Raw genomic sequence first — 19,028 nt, 5'->3', positions numbered from 1 at the left:
TATCCATTCATCTATCAATGGACACATAGGTTGCATCCATACCTTGGGTTATTTTAAATAATGCTGCAATAGACAGAGGAGCATATATCCTTTCAAATTAGTGTCCTTATATTCTTTGGGTAAATACCTGGCAGGGTGATTACTGGATCATATAGTAGTTCTATTTTTAATTTTGGGAGGAAGTTCCAAACTTTCTTCCATAGTGACTGCACCAGTTTGCATTCCCACCAACAGTACAAGATGGTTCCTTTTGCTCCACATCCTCACCAACACTTGATGTTTCTTGTGCTTTTGATTTTAGCCATTCTGACAAGTGTGAGGTGACATCTCATTGTGGTTTTGATTTGCATTTCCCCAATATGATGAGAATGCTGAGCCTCTCTCTGTGTGTTTATTGGCCATCTGGATGTGTTCTTTGGACAAACGTCTGTTCATAAGTTCTCTGCTGGATATTTTAAATGCACAATCCGAATTAGTTCTCACCTCAACTCTATGAGGCAGGTTTTATTACGATACCCATTTTACAGACAGGGAAAACCAGAGTTCAGAAAAGTTAAGTAAATTACTCAAGGTCCTGACAAGTGACACTTCCAAATGCAGGTCTGTCTGACTACAAAACCCGTGCTCTAGATTACTCTGTGCAGGCAGTAGAAATGCACAAAGTTAAGGGTTTATGATATGGTAAAATTCAAAGCTCTGTGTTTTTTAAGGGTCCTTGATTGGATCAGAGAAAGCTTGATGAAAGAAGGGGCTTTTGAATAGGGCCTTGTATACTGTATGTATACAGACACACACACACATTTTAACCATATATAAGATGATTTAAAATGTATAGAATATTCTCATGCTTGATATCATTGGAGCCTTATAACAGCCCTATGACTTGCAAAGGGATCATTATGTCCATTTTAGAGATGAGAAAACTGAGACCTGGAGAAGTGAACAAGCAAGTTGCTCATGATCCCACAACTAGTAAATCACAGGGTTGAACCTGGAATCCAGGCTTTTGATTCCCAGGCCTGATCTCTTTCTACTCAACTCTGCTGTCCCACGTAGTTAAAATTTTATCTGTCAGAGAGGAAGTGGGGAGGGCATACCAGGTGGTGGAACCAGCAGGAGCAAAGGCACAGAGACAGAAGCTCTCAGAGACTTCCTGGGTTCGGGTGTCTCTGTGCACACACATATATAGTGTCTCTTTCTGTGTCCAAATTCCCTTTCCTGAGCTGCACACTGGAATTGCCTCGAGAGCATTAAAAAATACCAGGGCCTGGGCCCCAACCCTGGGAATAAGGATTCAGTTCTGGTGGGGCATGGCCCGGGCATCAGGAGTGAGCCAGTGATCGAGGCCAACTCTACATGAGAAAACGGTGACATTTTCAAGGTAAAAGGTGAGCCCAAGCAGAGCCAGGACCAGGACTTAAGTCTCCTGAGGCCCCACTTAGGGCTCTTCCCACCACACCGTCCTGACCTCTGTCCTCCAGACATACAACAGATCTGTTTGATGGGCACCAATGTCTCCATAGGGCAGAGTCTACACTGTTCTTGCTTGCCGCCCTGTTCGCAGCACACAGTACGGAGCCTGGGACCTCAAGTGTTCAGTAAACCATTCATTGAGTGAAAGTCGGCATCTTCCCCCTGCTGGTGGACTGTGCCCTGCTGACAAGTAGACGCCCGTTCCCTACCGTACTGTCACTTGCATTTTCTGACCTCTGTTCTGAAGCAGGAACAGCAGGAGACCCCCAGGCTTCATCTTGTTCTCTCTGGTCTCAAGGACAACATGTTATTGATTTTCAAAGTGCTCCAAATTAAGAATTGAAAGTATGACTCATCATTGACATTTGCGGTTGAAAACAAAACTATAAGAAGTAATAAATTCCAAATTAAATCTGATCTCACGCTAAGGAGATATTATGAAATAGATGTGATACTGGGAATAAAAAAATTAGTAAAGGTTCACTTTTATATCAGTGCAGACATTTACAAGAGAGATGGTCTAGTGATACCATTTTTTTATTGCTTTTTTGTAAACTTCATATGGCATCAAATTCACCATTTAAAGGGTACAGTTCAGTGTTTTTTAGTATTTCAATGTCATATAAACATCACTGCCATTTTACTTCTCTCACCACAAAAAGAAACCCCAAGCCCATTAGCAGTCACCCCCAATTCCTGTCTCTCCTCATCCCCCAGCAAACACTAATCTGCTTTCTGTATCTGGATCTGTCCATGCCGAGCATCTTCCTGAAGTGAATCAGGTAGCCTTTTGGGACTGGCAGAAGGTTTTCCGAGTTGATCCATGTTCTGGCACATACCAGCGCTTCCCTTCCCTTCACCGACAAATGCGGCTGCTCTGTGTGGCTGCGCTGCGTTGTGTCTGTCTACCCCTCAGTTAATGGCCATTTGGGCAGTTTCCACGTCTTGGGGTCAGGACAGCACTGCTGCGAACAAGGGTGCACATTTCTGTGCGGACGTGTGTTTTCATCCGTCTTGGATGAATATACCTAGGCGTGGAATTGCTGGGTCACGTGGTAACTCTGTGTTTCACTTTTTGAGAACCTGCCAGACTATCTTTTTCCTAGTAATACTCTTACTTCCCTTTACGGACCACCTAGAGTGTGGTGCGTGTGTGTGTGTGTGTGTGTGTGTGTGTGTGTGTGAGAGAGAGAGAGAGAGAGAGATTTAATTTTCATAAAACTCTCGGAGGTTGTCCTTGTCATTATCATTAAAAAGATACTAAATGGAGAATTTTAAGTTAAGTGCTTTCTTGAAGATCAAAGGACTAAGAAGTGGTGAGGCTGGGATTTGAGCCCAGATATTTAGAACCTGAGTTTAGGGTAGTTAGCCTTTGGCGAGCTGAGGTGAACCATCACTCTGTTTTTCAGATCCATTTGCCATGCTGTTACTGGTTTTGCCATCTGCTGTCTATTAGTTTTAAAAATTGAACTTCATCATTTTCTGGCTTCTGAAATAGTAGCATGGGCTCCTATGAAAGGGCAAACATCGTACTCTGTAATATGAGAAGTGAAAACCCCTGTTTGTCCAGCCCCACAGGGAGCTTCAGAGGCTCACTGAAGCCAGGGCTTCTCAAACTTAATTGTGTAGCTGGGAGTATGAGTCACCTGGGAGTAAATGCAGGTTCTGATTCCATAGGCCCACGGAGAGGCCTGTGAGTCTGCATTTCTCATCAGCTTCCCAGGTCGCGCTGATGCTGCTGGTCCAAAGGCCGCTGTGAGTCACGAGTCTCCGGGAGGCCGTGAAGAAGCCTTCTGGCACCAGTGTCGTTTCCCCCTACTGAGTGTGTTTTGCGTTTCAGAATGAAATGCTGGAGGAAGGGCATGAGTATGCGGTCATGCTGTACACCTGGCGCAGCTGTTCCCGGGCCATCCCGCAGGTGAGACTGTCCTTGCTGGGTGGTTCTCCCGGCCCGCCACTTCACCCCCAGCCAGAGCGCTGAGCTTTTCCAGGTGGCAGGGAGTGAGGCAGGAGGTCAAGGGTGCTTGCCCAAGACATGTGGAGAGCTTCCCATAATACCGATGACAACTTAAGAAAATATTTGTTCAATTTATTTCAGAAGCAGTACGTACTTCTTGTACAACACCCAAACCGTTGCCCAAAGGTATAAAGTAAAAAGCAAGACATCCCCACCTCCTCACCCCCACCCCCCCAAACCCACCTCCCACCAAAGCATAATCACTCTGGATACTTTGCTGCACGATCCTCTGTATTTTTTCCCTTCAATATCATGACTATTCCTACGAATATTACTTATAAATTATCTATTTATATTTATAAATGCATATTGTATATATTTATATTGTTCTGCCACTTGCTTTTTTCCACTTAATTCCTTTTTCGTAACTTTTTTGTGTTGACTCATGCAGATATTATATTTACCATAATTATCATCATTGTATAATTCATGGGTCCCCCTTATAACAAAATTAACAAACCACAGGTATGCAAAGTAAGCAGAAACTCGTCCTCTCTCTTCCCCCTAACCTTAGCCCCCAGAGGTAACTACTTATTCACAGTTTGCTTTGAACTCTTTCAGATTTTCTACGCCTCTCTTATATATGGACACACAAACACACTCACAGTTTTGTTTTGTGTTTTGTTTAACAAAAATGGGATTCAGTAACCCTTCACGTCCTGCAAGTTTTTTCACCTGTCAGTTTATGGTAGCAATTTCTGATGTCACTTCACAGAGATCTGTCTCATTCCTTCTAGCGGCTTTATGATGATATTGTATGAATATATCGTATTTTATCCATTTGATCATCGACTGGTGGGTGTTTACCTTATTGCTACCATTTTAAGAATTTCTAAGCAACAGTGTGAAGAATGTCCTCATGATTATCCTTCGCTCACTGTTCAGTTTCACTCGAACAGTTAGCAATCTTGGGTGTGAGGCTATGAAAACATCCGCCACGTGATTTCTGATGTGTTGAAAACCACTGGGCAGAGAAAATGAGTTTCTGGATGGGGCCAAGCATGGCCAGGGGGCCTCATGCTGTGTGCATGCAGAGCAATGGCTGGAACATTTTTCTCTGCTTCGATGCTGGTGGGGCCCCACTGGGGTAGGAGTGGGGGAAAGGCTGACGGAGGGAGACCTTGCAGATCAAGGCAGGGCACTGAACAGATCGAAGGGGAGGAGGGTTCTGATCTCAGAACCAGCTGGTTTCTTTCCTGCAGCCAGTGTCTGGGTAGCAGTTCTGCTCCTGGTCAGACCTGTCAGACAGGGCTACCCCAGCCTTCGCTCACTGGGGTGACCACCACATTTACCATTAAAGCGAGGTGCCTTCGAGAGTGCAAAAGGGCCCTAGCAATAAGACAACAGATGTGAACCAGAACTGCCTGGGCAAAAGAGGACAGGACGTGTGATCGGCCCTCTCCTTGCAGGTGAAATGCAATGAGCAGCCCAACCGGGTCGAGATCTATGAGAAGACAGTGGAGGTGCTGGAGCCAGAGGTCACCAAGCTCATGAAGTTCATGTACTTCCAGGTGAGGGGTAAGGGCGGGTCTGAATCAGGAGACCCGAAAGGCCCCACTCTGCCGGCTCCTGGGGTTTGGATTTTTGACCCAGCTTACTTATCCGCTGAGCAAATACTTCTCGTGGTCCCCTGACACACCCCTTGGTGAGCAAAACACAAGCCTCCCTCTCTCCACGTGATTCACATCCTAGTGAGCACATGCGTGTGTTTTGGGAAGGGGGAGAGACTGACGGTAAACAATACATACTCCTCTTCAGGGTGTTATAAGTCCTGTGAGTAAAATAAAGTTTAAAAAGCGTAAGTCTGGGGTGGAGGGTGTCTGTAACCTGGTGCAGCTTTAGGGAAGGCCTTTGCGCTGAAGTCTGTATGTAACAATCATCTGGCCTGTGATGATCGGGGGAAGAGGGTTGCAGTGGAGGGAACTGCAAAGGCCAGGGTCCTGAGGCCTGAAGGGTCATGGTGTGCTTAAGAAATACCAGGAAGCCAGGGGGCCTGCAGTGAGTAGGGACGGCTGACGGAAGGCGACCTGGGGGAGCTGGACAGGACCTGAGCTTCAGGGCAACATAGGCCAGGAAGCAGGATGTGAAAAGAGTATGTGGATTTTACTCCAGCAGCATAGAAGCCACTGGAGGTTTTTCGTGACATGTTCTGGTTTGACGTTTTACAGCAACATTCTGGCTGCTATGTGGGAAACGGATGGGACGTGGGGGACAGTTACAGATGCAGAAGGTGGGAGGGGAGAAGAGTGACAGCAAGGAGGCCAGCTGGGAAGCCAGGAAGAGAAATCACTTTCAGGAGGAAAACTGAAAAGAGAGCCGTGCAGCCTCCATGAATGGAAGGCAAGACGGCAAGCTGCTGAAACAGAGAGGGCAAAGGGAGGTTAATGCAAACCGGTTGGTTACGATGGTCATGTCGGACGCTGTGCAGGAATGCAGGTTGAAGACTTCGAGGCCAGTCTGTACCCTGGGGCGGGAGTCATGGCACACACTCCATGCCCTCTACACGTTCCACTGAAGAGCTGAGAGTCATGAATAGCCTTGCCAGCACTGGCCGATGTCCACCCCGCACCCAGCTCTGCCCAGGCCTCCGGGGGGTGGGACTGGGAGTGTCTGGGGAAGGTGCAGATGCGTGCAGCCCAGGGCAGGAGGGCTGGCTTCTGAGGCAGAGAAACTCAAGCTTCTGTACACTGTCCCTGTGTGCCTCTGAGTTCTGTAACATCTGACACCACCGGTTCTCTCGCCTTGGAAATCATGCCTCATCTCAGGTGTGTGGTGAGGATAAAGGAGGTCTGTTTGTGAAGAGCCAAGCGGAGCCCTGGTTACAGAGTAGGTGGGACAAATGGCAGCCACTGTGACTGGCATCCCGCCCGGCCCTCAGGAGCCAGGTCTCTTCGGGAAGGCAGGTCCAAGAGAGAAGAACTACCCAGAGGCTGATTGAGTGCTAAATGAAGGGCCATACGACAACGTATTTAGAGAAGGGAGGGTCTGGAGTAATCTAGAACCATGATGTTCCACACGGTAGCCATTAGTTATAGGAGACTATCCATGGGAAAACTGCGTCGAGTGGCTGCCGTATTGGACAGTGCAGTTATGGAACATTTCCATCATTGCAAAAAGTTGCATTGGACTCGGACTCTGGAAGGAGAAAGTATGGCTTGTCTGGGCTTGGAAGGAGGGGACTGACTGACTGGGGCGGTATATCCCACGTCCATGGAGTGAAGTTCACATACAAGGAGTGCTTTCTCCCCCCCCCGCCCCCGCCCCTTCTTCTTCCTCCACCTCCTCCTCTCTCTGCATCTCTCTCTGAATTGCTGCTTTAGCCTATTTTTGTTATTAGCTGCTTTTTTGGTAACAGATTTTTTGAGATCTAATTCACATACTATAGAAGTTATCCATTTAAATTGGACAGTTCAACAGTTTTTATTAGTATATTCACAGGGTTGTGCATCCATCACCACAGTTAGTCATAGAACATTCTCACACGCCAGGAGAAATCCCATACCTTTTAGCTACCACCCCATCATACCCTCCCCCTTCACCCTCCGGCTCTAGGTAATCACGAATCTGTCTCTTGTCTCTATAGATTTGCCTCTTCTGGACATTGCGTATAAATGAGATCACATAATATGTGATCTTTGGTGACAGACTTCTTTCACTTAACATATGGTTTTCAAGATGCATCCGTGTTGTAGCATGTATCAAAATATATGACCAAATACTAATCTACTATATGGATCTACCACATTTTATTTAAGTATTTATTTATAGACGTTTAGGTTATATCCACTTTGGGACTATTATGAACAAGGCTGCTATGAATATTCACGTATACATTTTGGGGTGGACCTATTTTCATTTCTCTTAACTATTCTCCCTGCTTCTACCTTTGCCCCTGCAGTTGATTCTCACCACAACAGCGACTGTGACCCTTTTAAAATACAATTCAGACCATGTTATCTTTGGCTCACTCAGTGTAGAAACCTGAGCCCTGGGGGTGCCTGGGTGGCTCAGTTGTTAAGCGTCTGCCTTCGGCTCAGGGCGTGATCCCGGAGTCCTGGGATCGAGCTCCACTCCGCATCAGGCTCCTCTGCTGGAAGCCTGCTTCTTCCTCTCCCACTCCCCCTGCTTGTGTTCCCTCTCTCACTGGCTGTTTCTTTCTCTGTCAAATAAATAAAATCTTTAAAAAAAAAAGAAAAGAAAAGAAAAGAAACCTGAGCCCTCACAAAGGCCTGTGAAAGCTGGTGGCCTCGGTCCCTCTCTGCCTCCAGTTTCTTCCTTCTGCTCACTTCACTTCAACACTGGCCTCTTGCTCATCCTTCAAATGTGCCAGGGACACTCCTGCCTCAGGGCCTTTGCACTGGCCCCTCATGCTGTCCTGAATACACTTCCCTTAGTTATCCCTGCCTTTCTCCTTCTCTTCTTTCAAACTCTTTTCCTAAAAGTCACCTCTGGATGATTTCTTCTCTCATCTTCCTACTTAAAGTGAACAGCTCCCCCTGCCCTCCCTATCCCCCTTTCCTGCTTTATTTTTCGCCACGGTGCGTATCACATTCTAATATAGAGTGTTTGTTTTGTTTTCTGCCTTCCCTCACATATAAGCACCTTAGGGCAGAAATTTTTTTTCCTGTTTTGTTCTCTACTTTCCTCCAGTACCTAGAATGGTTCCTGGCGTGTGGTAGATGCTCAATAAATACTATTTCTTGGCTGCATTAGCCTCTCTCTCTGAATGCCTATCTCACTCTTGGTCCCTACCCTACTCTTGCCCTGACATTGCCCTGGATGCTGGGATACAAAAAATGAATAAGACATAATGCTTCTCAGCAAAGGCATGGTGAATGAATTCATAGGTTTACCTCATTGGGCTGCAGGTTCCAGGCTCCCCTCTCAGAATGAGCTCTGCATTTAGGGATTCCTCTAAGAAAGATCTCCTGGCTGATCTTTCTCTAAACGTCCACACTCTGGCCAGAGCCCCAGGGGAGGGGGTCTTGATCCTGCTCTCCCCAGAGAGCACGGTGAGCCAGCTCCTGGGCTGTCTGTCCTTACCTTCCGCCCCCCCGCCTGCAGCGCAAGGCCATCGAGCGGTTCTGCAGTGAGGTGAAGCGGCTCTGCCATGCTGAGCGGAGGAAGGACTTTGTCTCCGAGGCCTACCTCTTGACCCTGGGCAAGTTCATCAACATGTTCGCGGTCTTGGATGAGCTGAAGAATATGAAGTGCAGCGTCAAGAATGACCACTCTGCCTATAAGAGGTCAGCCCCCCGCCTTCCTGCGGAGCCAGCCTAGGGGAGGCCGGGGATAGAGCCCTCCTGCCAGGCTCCGCCTCCAGAACCAAAGTGGCCATTCCCCAACACGGCAGGGGTGGGCCTGTGTCTGTTTTTGCAGTTTGAGGAACAAGATGCAGAGCTGAGTCTTTGGAAAACTGGGTCTTTGTCGGTGTTCTGTCTCAAGATAGGGTCAGAGCCTCACTTTCCCCAACCTGTAGTAGTTTCCCATGCATATGGGACCAGGAAAATAATCCTAAGATGGTCACATCAGTCATTTCCCATGAGATTCAGAAAGCCAATTCAAACCATTTATATAGAAGGAACTGGATTGGCTCCCAGAACTGGAAAGTTTCATTATATCTGGATCCAGATACTCAGATGATGTTGGTCTGGTTCCCTCAACCTCTCGGCTCAACTTTCCCTGATAGCAGCTTCCTCTCAGGCAGGCCTGTGCCCTGTGCCGGCCGCCAGCAGCTGTAAGCTTCCCTCTGACTAGCTTCAAAGGAAAGAAAAGGGTGATTCTTTCAAATACTTTTGCAAAAGTCCCGTGGAGGATTGTCATTGCTCTAGCTTGGGTAGTGTGTGGACCCCTCCCTCAGTTACTGCTGGGAGTGGGGGCTCCAATCGGACAACTGCCAGAGTCAGTTGGCAGGTCGGTGTCAGCTGAGAGAAGGACTGAGAGTGGGTCAGGGATCGGCCCTCTCCAGAAATTAGGACAGAGCCACCCAGAAGGTGGCAGAGAGCATTCGAAAACAACAGATATCGTTCCTGTACGTTGCTGAGGCTCAGACAAGCTCTGCAGTGTCTGGAGATGATGTATCTTGGGAAGGATTTTCTGTGTCACTGATGAAGAGGGCCCCTCCTCCTTGAATCCCATCTTCCTGGGCCTCCAGGGTAACTGGAGAAAGCAGGCAACAGACCAATTCCCAGCATTTTATCCTCCTGAGGAAACTGTGTACCCTGGGGGTGTGCGCCTGCAGGCAGAGCCCCATCTCCAGCCTGGTCCAGAAATGGCAGATTCCATAGACAACTCGTGCCATAATATCTCCCGCGTCTGCCCCCTTCCCCCTGTTTTGGCCACTCCTTGCATCGTGGTCACAAGTGACATGCTCTGCAGAGCAGCTAGGGTCATGAGCAAGGCGGGTATCTTGCCTGTGCGCTCACAGTCGGCGTGACACAGGCCACACCACCACCAGGTTAGGCTGGAACAGCCCAGGGTGCCCTGTGTGTGTTCCCCATGCCCATCATCCCTTCACCTGCAACCCTGTTATAGGTGCAATAGGCCTTTGTTTTCATGCAGTGCTTTGCTTTAGAAACCTGGAGGTTTTCTGTAAATAACATAATCCATGCAAAACCAACGCACCCTGCCTGGGATTCTCCTCCATGACTGCTGTGTGGTTTCAGGGCAGGTCAGGTACGGCACAAGGATGCTCATTTCCCTCTGTCTTGCCACCTCTGGCTGGTTGATAGGATGATAGCTGCCCTTCCGTGGGCCTTCCGTGGATTTGACCTTCTGTGTATTCTTGCCTCTTAATTGTAGGTGCCCTTATTATAAGGTGTGCATGGCCCCAAACAGAATGACTGCAGAATACACTCTCCTTTGATATTAGAGTCACCTGTGATATTCAGAGCTCCTTAACTTCAGGGGGCGGTGGAAGTGTGGGTTAGGTGGGAGCGGGAGCCCGTGAGCCCCGGCTTGGGTGGGTTATGCTTGAGCATTCCTCTCCGCTATACCCTGTCCAGGGCGGCACAGTTCCTGAGGAAGATGGCGGACCCCCAGTCTATCCAGGAGTCACAGAACCTTTCCATGTTCCTGGCCAACCACAACAGGATCACCCAGGTGATGGCAGATTCCTTGTTCGTCTTGGCCTGGGGTCCCAGGACATGAGCAGGGGCCTTACGATTGAGGGACCATGAGCAGGGGTGCTCAGTCCAGATTAGACATCCCCACTTTCCTACTCATGAATTAGCAGACTTAAGTCTCCCCTCCCAACCACACATGACCATTTTACCCTCTGCGGATTTTATTCCCTGAAAGCCTTCTCAACCCTCATGCTGTCCCCACGTCAGTGAGGATTGAAAGCCTGGGTTCTGGAGTTTGACAGCCTTGTTTTCTAATCCTGGACTCTCCACTGACCCCTTGTGAGACCTTGATCAAGGTCTAAGCCTCAGTTTCCTCATCTGTGAAGTGGCACTCTTGTTTTGAGAATATGAGAATCCATCTCCTAGGACTGTTGTGAGAAATGAGACACCATATCAAAAGCCCTTAGTGAGCAGAGCCTGACAAGTGGTAAGAGTGTAAGCCACCGTAGCTATGGTTACAGCCAACACATTGCCGGGCACCCCCATCAGCTATGGCTCGCGCGCTCTGACTCCCGTCAGGTCAGCCTACACAGGCACCAGTGAGAATGTGGGCAGGACCCTAGCTGAGAGGCGCCCTCCATCTTGGAAATATTTTCAGGCCCAAATCTCTCTAGGGGAGCTGCTGGCTTCACTGGGCCCTTCCTACTCCTGGTTAACTGCACAAGGCTGCCAGTGTTGACATGTTTCTTTCCCGAGACTCAGCCCCATGTCTCAGTCCCAGGCTGTCTGTGGAGAGCACTAGCTGTGCCTCCCATGGCACCTCCCACAGGAGCCCAGGTTGTCCCTTTGGAGAGAAAGGGCCTGAGTTGGAGACCTCAGACTCTCCTCTGATGGGAAATGCTTCAGTACCACTGTGTCCTGCAGGAGGGGCACGTCTGCTGGTCCCGCCCTCCTCCCCTGGCCTGGGTCTTTCTGTCATCGTCTGAGATGTCATGGCTAAGTGTACACCCTCAAAACTAAGCCTAGATTACCACAGGCCTGTTGCTGTGAGGCTGAACTGCTTTTCAGCTCAGCCCAAGAAAGTCCTTTCTAACTGTCAGAATTGCCAGGAAATAAAATGGAGGGCTCCAGGAGAGGGGTGGCCTTCCTGCCATGGGAGATCGACAGGAACTCTGACCATCCACCGTGGGGACTTTGAGGAGGAGATGCAGGCTCCCTCCATCTGGGATGGTCGGGGCGGGGGCTGTGCCCTGTCACTGCCAACCAGCTGTGGGCCTTCTGGGGTGGGGGGTGGAGCAGGAGAGGGGCTAACCAGGGGCGGGCACTGCTGTTCAGTGTCTCCATCAGCAACTGGAAGTGATCCCAGGCTATGAGGAGCTGCTGGCAGACATAGTCAACATCTGCGTGGATTACTACGAGAACAAGATGTACCTGACCCCCAGCGAGAAGCACACGCTCCTCAAGGTACCGCCGCAGCCACACGCCCCGGGCCTGGGCTTGCCCCTCCGCCTTCGTAGTGGAAATCATCTTAAAAAAAAAGAAAAAGTTAATGTTTTCTTATTTAAACACTGATACAGATCTTCCCGGACATAATTTTTTGTAACCTGTTTTTTGTTTTTTTTTTTTTCATTTAATATGTCATAGATGCCTTTCCAGATGCTGTTAAGGACGTTTCTGCAATGTAGTTTTTAATGACTGCTGAGGGTCTCATGGCACGTGGACATTGTTATGAAACAAATCCTCTGTCACTGGATGTTGGTTTGCTACACTGCACTGAACATTCTTATAGCACAACTTTTGTGTCCACACTCTTGCCAAGACAAACATCCTAGAGGAAAAATTGCTGATTCAAAGGGAAAGCAAAATCTTCAAGCTTTTGCTGTATTTTGCCTAAATGGTCACATTTGTTCCAACGGTTTGCATGTTTAAATTATCAAGTAATATTTATTGTAGAAAATCTGTAACATACAGAAAAGCACAAAAAATTTTTTTCTCACAATCTTTCCCTCTGGAGGTAACATTTTTAGCAGTTTGATGTATTTCCTTGTAATTTTTCTATGCTTACACATTTTCAGCATATGCAATCTGCATAAATTATGTGTGTGTGTAATTTTTATCCCATTTTGTTAAATGTAGTGGGAATATTATGCAGCCACTAAATAATGCGGCGTGGATGCCCTTGCATTTCGATGACTGTTCCTCTGCCCCTGCCTGCTCGGGTTGTTCCTGATTTCTCTCGACAGCAGTAGCCCTGAGATGAGCAGTCTTGTGCATGTTCTTTGGACACTCTGCATAGCCCCTTTTGAGTGTTTCTTCTCCAGAGCCTCCCCTTTTGATTTTCTCCTGGTCGTTTTATTTTCCCTCCTCTCCTCCATGCCACCCTCACTACTCTAAGTATCCCAGCCCTGTTGGGGTTCCCTTCTTTCTAGTCCCATAGCACCTCAAATCAGTGACTTGTTCACTCCATCTTCCTCTGCACCGTCAGAAATCCAGAAGCCTAGTGGTCTCTCTCACCCCCTTGCTGTGCCTGGGCAGGTCCCATAGCGCTGCCCAGAGCGGCTGCTGCCACACACCAGGTCACCAAATTCCAGCCCGCCAAGCGCTCCGAGGGCTGCCCGCAGATTTTCTCTCACTGACTTTTAAGCCCACCGCACCTCTGCTTCCCGGCCCCCTTGCTCTCAGCTCTCCACCTGCAGTTTGTGTTCGTGAGCTCAGACGCTACCAGGGGCACCTCTCACCTAAGCAGGGAGAGTCTGGTGCATACCCTGCAGAGCATGGGGACAGAATGGAACTAAGGCGGATGTGACCTTCCCGGTCCGCTAGTCCAGGCCCTTACGTGTCAGGTGTGACTTCCCCACAGTCACTGCAGCTGTGAGCCAAGGGAAGCTGCTCTCAGCCCAGCCGTTCAGGCCCCTGCCGGCTTTGCTGTACATTTGACAAAAGGAGCAAAACATGTCAGCATTCGAGAAGCTATTAAATGGACTGGCATATCAAGAGTCAGCCTGGTAACCAGCTTGTAGGGCATTGTCAGGCAAAAATGTGTTCTGAATGGAGTCACCAGTGGCTCCCTGGGCATCCATGCATTGTTTCAGCTTCCTTGGGGAAAGAAGGGACTAGTTTCATGTTCATTCAACACCGAGCAGGTATTCCCAAGTCCCTGTGATGTGCTAGACCCCAGGGATGCCGCAAGAAGCCGCGCGCAGCCCTTTCTCGCAGGAAGCATAGAAATGTGTAGATGTTGTGGTCAGATCTGCCTTCAGACCCTGTCTCTGCTATTAGCTGTGTGACAGTAGCAGGCTGGCTAACCTCTCTGTGTCTCTAAATCCTCGTCTGTAGAAAAAGGTCATTGTGTAAACTTGACTCATAAGATTGTCATGAGAAGAGGAAAATACCCAGGAAAGCCCTACGCACAGACTTGGCCCATAGTACAGACTCAGCAAGCAGCCACCATAATAACCTACTGTAGGAGCAGCCTGAATTCCTTCACAGAAATCAAATTTTTACTTGAAACTAGATTTATGTCTCCTTTCTTGAATTGAAGACCTGTGGGTTTTGGGATAGGTGTCCCTACAGGACATGCATGTGTGTGTGCGCAGACCTCCTTTTTTAGTTTTGTTTTTTTTAAAACTTTTCCAGTGGTGGTGATGGGCTTCTGTGCTCTGTCCCCTTCTTGCTCTAGGTAATGGGTTTTGGTCTCTACCTGATGGATGGAAACGTCAGTAACATTTATAAACTGGATGCCAAGAAGAGAATCAACCTCAGCAAAATTGATAAGTTCTTTAAGGTCAGCACCTGAGGGTGGGGCCGGGCCTCGGGGCATCTCTCTGGGAAAAGGGAAGAACTCCGCCGCAAGCCCTGGTGTTGTTGATGGAGCTGCAGCTGTAAAGACCCCAGAGGAGGATAGAATGACAGGGCGTCCCGCTGCCCTCCGTAGAAGGTGCTTCACTATCCAAGGCTGCCCCATTCATGTCAGATGTGCTCCCGAGACTCAGGATTCCGCTGAGAGGCCTCACAGTTTTTTCTGCATATTGCCTTTTCTCTTTCCTGAAATCCCTTGCTATCTAAAGAAAGAGGTGCATCCCAGAAGACAGCGCCTGCATTAATTTTACATATAAATCAGGGCTCACAGAAGCAGGAGGATTAAAGACTGGATTTTAAATGGATTCACATTTGCAAAGTCACAGCCTCTCCTGGTTCCCCGGGGCTCCCTCAGCTCGCCCCTGCCTCTGGGCACAAGGCCTCATCATGGTCCATTATACACTCAGACCTTTGCAGTGCCTCAGACGTTTGATCTTCTGGCCCCAAACTTTTAAGCATAAAACCTTGGGGTTAAATGAAGCCTTTGAGGGTTTCATGAAGAGATTTCCTGCTTTGGAATTGAATTCCATGGGGCCGGTTTATACTAACGTTGGGCACTCCAGACATGGAGCGGAGCCTCAGAGGTCAGATATGGAAAAACCAGGCTTACCATTAAAAGTAGAACCCCTCAAAACTGTGGCATGGGGGACATTGGGCTGGGCCTGGATCCCACTGACTCTTCCAGGTTAAGGGGGAAATAAATCACCAAAAGGCATTTTGGTGGCTTTGCATCTTTTCAAGTGGGGAACTTTCACTCTTCTCTGGAGCTGCCCCAAATGAAAACAGGGCTCATCTCAGGGGACCTTGCAAAATCCGCCCCTGCCCTCAGATGAGATCGGGGCACAGTTGAGGAATACAACTTTGCCATAGTCGGGCCAGGGTTTTAGTCTGGCTCTGCCACTTGATAGCTGGAAAACTCTGGGAAAATCACTAAACCTTTCTGAAATGGCATTCCCTAGCCTGAAAAATGTGAACGCTAAGGGTATCTACTTTCTAGGGTTCCCTTGAGGATTCAGTGGGAAGGACATAGGTAAGTCAGAGCCCTGGATTATAGTCCTGGCTCCTTGACTTCTAGCTGGGTAGACTGTGTGAAAATCCCTTGAGCTGTCTAAACCTCAGTTTTTTCATCTGTGAAATGGGGATGATAATAGTATTGACCTCACAAAGTATTTGTATGGACTGAGATAGTGTTTTTTGTTTAATAGACTATTTTTTAGAGCAGTTTAGGTTCACAGCAAAATTGAGCAGCAAGGGCAGAGTTTTCCCATTTACCCCCGCCCCCCTGCCATGCACAGCTTCCCCCACTGTCAAAATCCACCGGAGTGATGCGTTCTCTACAATCAGCGAACCTCCACTGACACATCATTGTCACCCAAAGTCCATAGCTTACACTAAGAATCGCTCTTGGCGTTGAACATTCTATGCGTTTTGACAAATGCAGAATGACATGTATCCATCACTGTCCTAAGAATCTTCAGGTTTTGAAGTGTTTGACGTGGTGCCTACTGCCTAGAAGCCAGCAGTCCGCCCCCGCCTCCTCTCTATTTGTCCTGGTCTTCATTTAGGACTTGGCTGCTCTTTAGTGTTTGGTGTTAGGGTTTCAGTTGCTAACGTTGTAGAGTTTTTCAGGAAGGCCACACCCAGCCAGTGGTGTCCAGGTATCCCCTCCTAGTCCAGAGTTCACAGCGGCAAGGATCCACAAATCCCAGGGAAGTTAGAGCAGAAAGAACCCTGCCCTGGGGGGCAGGCCGTCTGGCCCTCCGCCTTCATCCATTCTGCACGCTGTGTTACCTTGGCCAAGTCACTTTGCCCCTCTGGGCTCAGTTGATGAAACATGGGTTGGCTGGAGGCAGGGGAGAACCTGCACGCTGTTTGGGACTCTCTTTAGTTCCAAGGTGACCCGGTAGTATGAGAAGAAGCAGAACCTAGGGGTCGGCCCAAAGGTACACGGAGGCCCGCTTTCCCCAGCGGAAGGCAGCTGCCCGGCTCTTCCCTCAGCATCTCACGCCTTGTGTTTGCTTCCTTTGCAGCAGCTGCAAGTGGTGCCCCTTTTCGGCGACATGCAGATAGAGCTGGCCAGATACATTAAGACCAGTGCTCACTATGAAGAGAACAAGTCCAAGTGAGTGCCTGCCATAATGTCTCTTGGCTCCCGTGAGGACGCCCAGCCCGGGCAGGGGGCCGAGGGGCCACTTCAGCCCCTCCTCCCTCCCCAGAGCCCTGGGCAGGTGGATTCCATTGCAACACTAGCACCCAGCTGGCCGGAAGGGAACAGCGGAGGGTGCTCTGAACGCTTTTGTATCTGCCCTTTGCCACCAGGGTTCAAAAGTGTTCAGAGCACAGCCACGCCCCTTCTCTGTCCCGGCACTGACCTGTGCTGCCCACAGTGGGACAGCAGCAGCCCTCCTTCCCTGGAGAAGGGGGAGGACTGGCTGGCCCTCAGTGGTCGGGTGGAGCAAGATGGCATTCTTCAGCACCTTGATTCTCTCCTCAGATTTGTGTCCATGCAGTAAGTATGTCATTGAGTATAAGGTTTGGACAGTTCCACCTGTGAAGTGAGTTGATAGTCTTGCCTTAGATTGCTTTACAAGCCACCGTTCTAGGTCATCTGTGCTAGGACCTGGGGTGTCAGTGACTCAGTGGCAGGTGGGTGACATCCAGCTGTGGCCTTGGCCATTCCTTTGATCTCTGGGGTTGTTAGTAAGGTTCCTTCTGTCTGCATCTTTCCCAAAGCTGAATGAATATGACCTTTCCCTACAGAGAGGGGCTGACTGTCCTTTAGTCTAAAGTGAGGGCTGGTGCCTGAAAAATAGGTAAACGAAGTGTCCTCGAACCCCACCAGCCGTGAGCCCCTGTGAGGGAGTTTCACCAAGGAAGCTGGTTTAGTCTCTTTTAACCTGCTGGCTGCTAGCATGTGAGGAGATTTTCTAGAAGAGCATGGAACTGAGAATGCTGAGCTCCTCTCCTCACACTTCCTGTGTGCAATCTTGACCACCAGAAGCTGGGTGGGAGTGGCAATGTGGCCACAGCGGGGTGTCAGCGGTTTGAGTGATGTGTCCCTGTCCCTGTACAAGGAAGCCAAAAGAAAAGTCATGCCCAAGTGTAAGTGTGAGTAGGTCTATCACCAGTCCAAGTATTCTTATGAGAGCCACTTCAAGGAGATCCTTTTGAGATATTAAATTTTTCCCAAAATGTGTATCCGCCTTGTCCGGTCCCCATGCTTAGTCTCTCTCCTGGGTCACCCAGCACCGACAGAAGGGGGTCAAGGCGGCTGTCTTTTTTCTCTTGGGGAACGAGAGTGAAGACTTTGATTCATTGATTTCCTCTCCATTTTAGGATGGTTTTCCCAATGATATCTTTCCAAAGAGTTGAGGAGAAAGGAGAGGGGCAAGGGGAACAAGAAGAGAGTGGGGAGAGGGAGAGGGAGCGAGTGAGAGCATGCCAGCAATACCTCTCAGAACACATGTTATCCGTCACCGTGGTATCCTTTCATGTGGCCTGCTCACTGTTGAAAAAGAGGCAGGGTCCCTGTAGGTTTTCCCAGTCCCACCATAACAGCCCCACCAGAGCCAGCTTCAACCCCGGAATGTCAGTGCTGACGGTCAGTAGGCAGGCTCGGGAGGTCGCCCACCTTGCCTTTTCTTTGTTCGGTTTCCAGCTCTTTGTAGCCCTAGAGAGGCTCCTCACTCATATACCTGGTAAGTACGGTGGACACAAGGTACCTGGAAAAGCCTGGGATTGGGTCTCAGAGGAGGAAGAGTATTCCGCTCAGCCTGCGGCAGGCTCTCTTGCTGGTGACTGGGACACTTCTTGGGTCCACCCAGGGGAGCCGGCCACGTGTGGCTGAGCCCCAGGAGCAACTAGTGAGTGGAAGGAGCCTATGCCGCTGAGGCACGCCAGGCCGGGACCTGCTCCAACCCTGTGGTTTTCTGCCCAGGTGGACGTGTACCCAGAGCAGCATCAGCCCCCAGTACAACATCTGCGAGCAGATGGTTCAGATCCGGGACGACCACATCCGCTTCATCTCCGAGCTCGCTCGCTACAGCAACAGCGAGGTAAGCTCCCTCCGGCTGTGGGGACCGGGGCCCATGGGGGCTCAGGGTGCGACGGGGCGACGACCAGCTGGGAAGGAAATGACCCCAGGGATGATGGAGAGCAGGAGCTGAAGCAGTGTACATCGGAGGCAGGAGGGCAGAGGGGCCAGGAGCGTGGATTTTAGAGCCAGACAGAACTGGATTTGATTCTGGTTCAGCCACTGACCTTCACAAGTTATTCACAATCTCTGTGCCTCCGTTTCCTCCTCTGTAAAATGCGGGTAATAGTATCTGGAAAGGTTCATTGAGAGGATTAAGCAGTCGGATGCATGGAAAGTGCATCCTGCCCAGCAGATAACAGTGGCCCAGTCATGGTTCGTCTGCACAAGATCCCAGCCATTTCCACCCTGGATGGCGAGAGAGGCAGTTCTGAACGCTCAGGCTCAAAGCTGCGCAGTAATAAATTATCGTTGTAACACATCAGAAAATGCCATTAGGGACAGAAGAAGGCCATAAAATCTCTGGTAATCCCACCAATTACATTTTTACTGGTGTGTTTTTTTTTTTTTATGGAAATACAGT

At 49.3% G+C, this 19,028-nt stretch overlaps 1 protein-coding gene across 6 annotated transcripts in view; it reads left to right on the top strand.

Moving 5' to 3' along the window:
• Positions 1-19,028, top strand: part of CYFIP2 (cytoplasmic FMR1 interacting protein 2) — a 123,971-nt gene that overhangs the window by 22,648 nt on the left and 82,295 nt on the right. For 4 of the 6 annotated variants that reach the window (XM_034656803.1, XM_011219266.3, XM_034656804.1 and 1 more), the window contains 8 exons: positions 3,314-3,391; positions 4,900-5,001; positions 8,555-8,736; positions 10,495-10,591; positions 11,890-12,018; positions 14,234-14,338; positions 16,443-16,534; positions 18,350-18,467. In XM_034656803.1, the coding sequence (XP_034512694.1) occupies positions 3,314-3,391; positions 4,900-5,001; positions 8,555-8,736; positions 10,495-10,591; positions 11,890-12,018; positions 14,234-14,338; positions 16,443-16,534; positions 18,350-18,467 (903 nt within the window). Of the gene's footprint in view, positions 1-3,313; positions 3,392-4,899; positions 5,002-8,554; positions 8,737-10,494; positions 10,592-11,889; positions 12,019-14,233; positions 14,339-16,442; positions 16,535-16,731; positions 16,922-18,070; positions 18,111-18,349; positions 18,468-19,028 lie in introns of those variants that run through there. The other 2 variants (XM_034656805.1, XM_034656806.1) reach the window with 2 other exon arrangements.

This window comes from Ailuropoda melanoleuca, chromosome 3 (assembly GCF_002007445.2).
Source record: "Ailuropoda melanoleuca isolate Jingjing chromosome 3, ASM200744v2, whole genome shotgun sequence".
In the NCBI taxonomy this organism is placed as follows: Eukaryota; Metazoa; Chordata; class Mammalia; order Carnivora; family Ursidae; genus Ailuropoda; species Ailuropoda melanoleuca.
Note: the sequence above shows the minus strand (reverse complement) of the source record. Positions and strands in the feature narration are given on the sequence as shown.